The sequence below is a fragment of the Monopterus albus genome, unplaced genomic scaffold, assembly GCF_001952655.1.
Source record: "Monopterus albus unplaced genomic scaffold, M_albus_1.0 scaffold60.1, whole genome shotgun sequence".
Taxonomy (NCBI): Eukaryota; Metazoa; Chordata; class Actinopteri; order Synbranchiformes; family Synbranchidae; genus Monopterus; species Monopterus albus.
In genome coordinates, this window is record NW_018127940.1 from 2157415 (window position 1) to 2163696 (window position 6282).

At 40.5% G+C, this 6282-nt stretch overlaps 1 protein-coding gene across 1 annotated transcript; it reads right to left on the reverse strand.

Moving 5' to 3' along the window:
- Positions 1-69: 69 nt before the first annotated feature.
- LOC109961939 (leucine-rich glioma-inactivated protein 1-like) lies at positions 70-5824 on the reverse strand. Its single transcript, XM_020603180.1, has 8 exons — positions 5052-5824; positions 4765-4836; positions 4098-4169; positions 3933-4004; positions 2929-3000; positions 2361-2530; positions 2095-2259; positions 70-1960 (listed from the first exon to the last, which is right to left on the reverse strand). The coding sequence occupies exons 1-8, from the start codon at positions 5273-5275 to the stop codon at positions 1143-1145; spliced, it is 1665 nt and encodes a 554-aa protein (XP_020458836.1). The 5' UTR covers positions 5276-5824; the 3' UTR covers positions 70-1142.
- Between the last annotated feature and the right edge of the window lie 458 nt (positions 5825-6282).

Genomic DNA, 6282 nt, shown 5'->3' on the forward strand with positions numbered 1-6282 from the left:
AAAAAGGATTTTATTTGTTTGTATTTATTTCATTTAATTTCTCATGTCTCTGTCATATTTACACAACTAACATCAAAATGACAATTCACCTCAGGTGATGAAGTAGATAAGTGTTAGATATAGTTTGTTTTGAGGAGCAGGTGATTGTGTTTTACACTGAAGCCATGTCATGCTACACAGTGCCAGCAGGGAGCTCAGATGGGAACAGTTAATTATGTAAACCTTTATTGACTCTAGATATCATGATAGTAGTCAGTAACTTAATACTAATCATGACACAGTTGATCTATTTTTGTATACATGTTAGTCCAAGGTAAATCATTAGGAATAGTATTTTCAGTTTCTTTTAGGATGTGAAAATAGTTCCAAGTGTGCCCAAAATGTTTCCCATATTTCATATGAAAAACTGTATTTCAGTACTTAAACATTATGTAAACCATTAACAATAAAAATATTAGTTGTAAGGATATACAGTACAGGTAGATTCTCACACAATGTTCCTGTTGATAATTTTTAAATTCTAAAGATAGGTCATAAAATCATTCTCCATAACAAATCTGTATCTAACTGTGTGATCCCTCTTAAACTTACAAAAGCATCATTTACAAATTTTTTAGCATACAATTGGAAAGAGAAAAATGTAAACATTTTTGGCAGATTTGCTCATTTAGACATGTTACTAGGTTAAAAAGTACCACTTCAATATTAACTTCTGTAGATAAATATATGATTACAAATGTACAAATGTTGTCGCAAAACACAAAACACAAAAAGATAACCAACTGGCCAATGCTAGGGTCAATGGATTAATGAGCATAGATGTTGCATTCATCAAGATGTGTGAGGTCCTGGTCATGCGTTAATGCCTTGATGACATTTTGGGTCTAATCCTAACTTGAGATGCATGCGTTAAACACAACGTGCATCTCAGCCAAATATATTCGGTTGAGATACATGCTTATCTTTTACATTTACCATGCACAGATTTCAACTGAAGGTTTAAAAAAATAAATACAAGTAATGCCTGCCTTTCTCAAGTTAGGATCAAATGATGATCACTGTTAGTGTTGCAACCATTCTTTAACCACAAAAACCACTAATAATAACCAAACAATCAATCAGACAAAAAAACAAACAGTTGCTTAATTGCTAAGATCAATGACCAGATGCTCATAGATCTGAGTTTTTCCTTTGAAACTGGAGGCCAGTAGGAACTGCCGGTTATCTATAGAGACTGGAGAGAAGGCCCTCGGAGCTTGGATGTTCAGCTCTTGAAAATGGACAAACTCACCCTTCTTGGCATCCCAGCGGTACACCTGGGTGAAAGAATAATCACTGCCCAGGATGGCATATTGCCAGCTCCCCACAGAAAATGGCTGGAATACCATGGAGCCACGAGAGGGCATGGTCTGCAATTCTCTAAAGAGGGCCCCGTCCCAGCGCATGACTTTGGAGTCACCAATGAAGCGTGTCAGGCAGATGAAGAGGTCGGATTTGACCTGGAAATGCTTCACAGAGTAGACGTCCTCCATCTCTGGGATGTCGGTGCGTCTCTCAAACAGCTTGGTGCCTTTGTTCCACTGGTAGATGACTGGCCTCTGGGAGCTACTGGACAGGATCAGATGAGGTTTGGAGGAGATCTCCATGTATTCCACATCAGTGTCCCGGTACCATGGGTGGAGCGACTGGTGGGAATAGAACCCATTACCGTTCCACTTGTAGATAGTGGTGGACCCAGCCTTGGAGCTATCTGCGATGACAAAGAAGGATTCTCCATCGATGCGGAAAGTCTCGACATCGTTTGGTTTGCGGATTTTGACTATGTCAATGCCTTGAAGCTTGATGAATTTGTTGGCCGAGGTGTCACGTTTATAGATGTGTGAGCCACCAAAGAGCTGAGCCACAATGATAAAGAGCTGGTTGTCAATGACTAGCGGTTTACAAATCACCGTGGATGTGCCTGGTGAAGAGAAAGAAAGCTTCACTTTGTCTCAGATACCTGTCTACATCTGGTACTGTAGTTCCTTTTCCAGCGTTACCCATACAAATCATTCACAACCACATTACAGTATATTTGAAAAGACTTTTACTTACTGTCAATATCATCGAAGTTTCTGAAGACCATCTCTACGTGATCCCACTCTAGAAAGCTGCATTTCCCCATGAAGGGCTGAGCAAACACCACATACTGGTCATTTTCAAAGGAAAATGCCTCCACCGATATGGATTCAAACTTCAGGGACTGATAGGAAGCAAACTCTGAGAAAAAGAAAAACATACCTTAAATAACATTAAAAACCAGGCAAAAGTTAATTAAGAAATGGTGTTAAATTCAAACACAAGCATTTTCTGTACTCCACCTGTGGTGATGCAGTCAAAGGACTGTGGCACCAGATCATTGATCTTCTTGTCCAGCTGTGATGCAGGGCCTTTACAGTAAATCTGATCCACTGTGGCATTGGTGTTGTATATCCACTCCACCAGCCACTTCAGTTTACAGTCACAGTTAAACTGGTTCCCCCGTAAGTCTCTGGAGGAAGAAAACCACCAGTCTAACCTCCAAACCCTCAAATGCTTACAGGAATGCTCTTAGCTTTGTGAATGGATTTGATTTTCTAAAGCCACCATCACTGAAGTGTGACTAATGGCTTTGCTCTTCATTCTGTGGTCTCATCAATATCAAAAGGGTCCATAAAGAAGAACCAAACATCTTCAGTAGGGTGATAGTTTGCAGACTGGCTCTCTTCCTCACTGCTGCATGTAATTTTAATGGTGCTAAAAGCACCAGCTGCCCACACATTTTTCAAGCCTTGGCTGGAGTGGACGTGTAATGATACAGTGTTCTATTTATAGGAGACTGTACAAACAGCTCATTGTAATTTATCTCTTTTTCTTTTCAGATAATGCTTGACTAAAATTTGTACTTACACCTTTGTTAAGGCCTCAAGACCCTTGAACAAATTTTTGGGCAGAGTCTCCAGATTATTGTAGGCCAGACTCCTGCACACAAAAGGAGGAAAAGACGAGTTCTGTGAGACTGGAACAAAAATACTGATTATTGCTTCCCTCTTTTTACTATTACTGTGAACAGTAGCACCTCAGATATTCTGCTGTTTGCATGTTCATTATAAAGAGGTAATTCCAGGGCTTCACAAAATCCAAATGTGGATATGGTTTATGCAGTGAAAAATAAAGATATCTGTGAAAGAGCTTGGGCACATAGTGTCCACCCTGAAGACTGAAGGCAGGAACATTGCTTATTGTGAGTTTGAGGAAACATTAAGTTATTTTTAGAAGTATGTCCTCAGCCATTTTGTGGCTTCCTCTGCTACAAAAAGGATGGGGGAATTAGATTTTGCTGTTGTAGTTATAAGTATTTTCTCCATTTTCTCAGTGCCTTATTTTATATACCATGACATTATCTTGTACGCATGTCAGTCATCACTTTTTCATATCTTGGGTGTGACCAAACTTTGCTGTGTCTGTCTAAAGGAAATGAAGATGGGTAATTTTTATAGCTGTCATCAGTGAAGAATTTAAAAGATTACTGTTACTTACTTTACTTTTTTTTTACAAAAACTACCATAAGCTTCTAAGCTGTATCACAGTAAGTTGGACAGTGAAAATGACAGTGAAAATTTGTTTATAATCATAATGAAACTGCACAGTGTGGGAGAATATTGTATGGGGCAATAATTACAATATTGCATAATAAACTTTGTCAGCATTTTGTTGGAGCAGTGCTTGTCTGAACCTGCAAAGTGATTACACCACTTTCCACTCATACAAATAACAGAAACATTTATTACATGATCTCTTGTCATTACATTTTAAAATGAAATCAATTATTAATTACGTTCATGTCATGTTTATTATCATATTGCTGACAAATAGCTCAGTTTTTGTATAGGTAGTTATAAATGTATACTTACAAATGCACTAAGGTCTTTAGGCCACGGAAAGCATATGGTGATATTGATTTGATTTGGTTGTTTTCAATGAATCTGAAAAAGGTGTTGAGGAAAAAATGCATGAGGAAGGAGGCAACCTTATCTTTAGGGAACTGCTTCAAGGATGTTTTTGTGCCATCTACTCACAGATACTCCAGATGAGGAAGACCAAGGAAAGCATCATCATTTATAGATTGCAGATTGTTGGCTGTAAAGAGGCTGTGCAAAGAGATGCATAGTTAAATTTTTACTATTCAGTGCCACAAACTGAATAATAACTAGCTGTCTTCCCACATTATCAACTGCATACTCTAGAAAATGAGCCCATATGATAGAAAACCCTCTCCTCTGTTCTTAATGGTAATCCAGATAAGGATCAATGCTCTGTTAGGATTTCCAGCAGTCTTACATGTTGTAGTGACTCCACCCCACAAGTGGAAGGAATTCCCTCTTCAAAAGGAGGGATTCCCTGAAACCAGACCTGATTCAAGTACAGATATATTTTAACATAAGACCTAGATGAATGCCCGCCTCCATCCCTGAAACCAGACCTGATTCAAGTACAGATATATTTTAACATAAGACCTAGATGAATGCCCGCCTTCCATGACATGAAAATGCTTCTTAGAAAATAAATTGATTTTTTTTTATATAAATGATTATTTGATGCCCCCCAATCATTCGACTGTACAGCAACCTGCTATTCAGTGGAGAGGACGTCTTGAACATTAAAACATGGCGTTGATCACTTCACTGGGAACTGACAGCATGCAACAAAGACTGAAGAACAAAAAGCTCCAGAGAGATTTCTCACAGCAGATGCAGTGCAGGCGTATGGATGAAGCTCTCTTTCGGGATTTCAGTGAATTCAGACTTCACGAACGACCTGAGGAGGCAAAACACGAAAGAAAGATACACTGTTTAGCCCTAAAATAGGCTACAGACAGCCTCATACGAACAGTTACCCCAGTTTGTTCCTTGGATATGCATTGGGCTATACTGTGTTGCAGAAGCAGAGAAATCCACTTCTTAACCAGAGAGTGTTTTGCAGAAAAACGCAGCTTTGAAATGTATAATAAAACAATGATAAATGTAACTTACAGTGATATGACATCATAAGGAAAGCTGCGAGGGATCAGTCCTGCGCTTTCGCACAACGCGGTATCTTTGGTACATGTACACAATGAGGGACAGCGAGGCTGCTTGGCTTTCTTGCCGTCCACTACAAGTAAAACAGTGGCCACCACAAGCAAGCCAAGCCACTGCGATCTTTTGGGCATCTTGCGTGTAATCTCCATTCTTGCCAACCACTGCGGGCACGACATGCTCGTCGAACAGCCCTACACATGAACCAGGGTCTCCGCTGTGGTTCTTTTTCTGCTGTTGCTGATGCCTGGAGGCCAAGCGACGCGCTGTCCGCTCTAGTTTATCTCCGCCAAGTGCCGTGCGCCGCCACTGCTGCTCTGGAGGTGATCAAACCGGGTTCCCCGTACGTCCACAGAGCTGTAATTACACTACACACAGACAAAAATTCTGTATCTTCTATGACAAAAAATCTAATCTGACAAAATACGCTCCGAAGTGTCTCAAGCTCAGGACGCGCTGTGAGGGCAGGTGGAGTCCCAGCGGGAGCAGACAGAGCATCTTCATCCAAAACCACGCCTATGGTTTCAGCAAACGCCACACTTTCCCTGTCAAGCTCCTGGAGGATTCCGCCCAACGGACAACTGAACTGTATAATTGTTCGTGAATCAGCTTGAGAAAATGAAGCCCCGACATGAGCCAGCAGATTGCTGCCTGTGGCGCAGACGCACACGGGCTCTCAATGCGGGAAGCGGTTAGGAAACCCGATGAAAATTAATTGTCATCATGGAACTATGTCCTACAGTATAGCTGCAATATTGGATCAGTATACTGCACTAGATTATCAACATACTGACATTATGTGCATCATTATTATTAGTGTCAACAAAACCATTGTCTTTTTCTTAAGTGGTCAAAGAATTCTGCACATTTTGGGTTTATTTCCTGTTTTGCACTTGGTTTCCATGGCGACTTCAGGATGCAAAATGTGTCTTTTCTTTTATTGAGGGGTGTGGGGAAGCCCTCCTGTCATCCTGACATCTGCTTTGCCTCGGTCAATTGAACCCCACTCCCGGCATGCCCCTCACAGATAAATGACAGGTCAAAAGAGTCTCTTTGCTCCCATCCGGGCTCAGTATCCTTTAAATGCTTACAAACCCACGTCAGAAAAGGCCCAGCTCCTTCTTGTTATTGAAGTTTGATTGCTCCAAAGCATCATCCTCTAAGTTTTATTACAATGTTCTCTTCA

What these genes read in the sequence shown, in the direction of transcription:
- LOC109961939 (XM_020603180.1), bottom strand. Translation starts at nt 5,275, where the DNA reads ATGTCGTGCCCGCAGTGGTTGGCAAGAATGGAGATTACACGCAAGATG. An exon ending in CCTTATGATGTCATATCACT is followed by an intron (nt 4,837 to 5,051) that starts GTAAGTTACATT and finishes TTGCCTCCTCAG; the next exon opens with GTCGTTCGTGAAGTCTGAAT. An exon ending in CTTCCTCATCTGGAGTATCT is followed by an intron (nt 4,005 to 4,097) that starts GTGAGTAGATGG and finishes CACCTTTTTCAG; the next exon opens with ATTCATTGAAAACAACCAAA.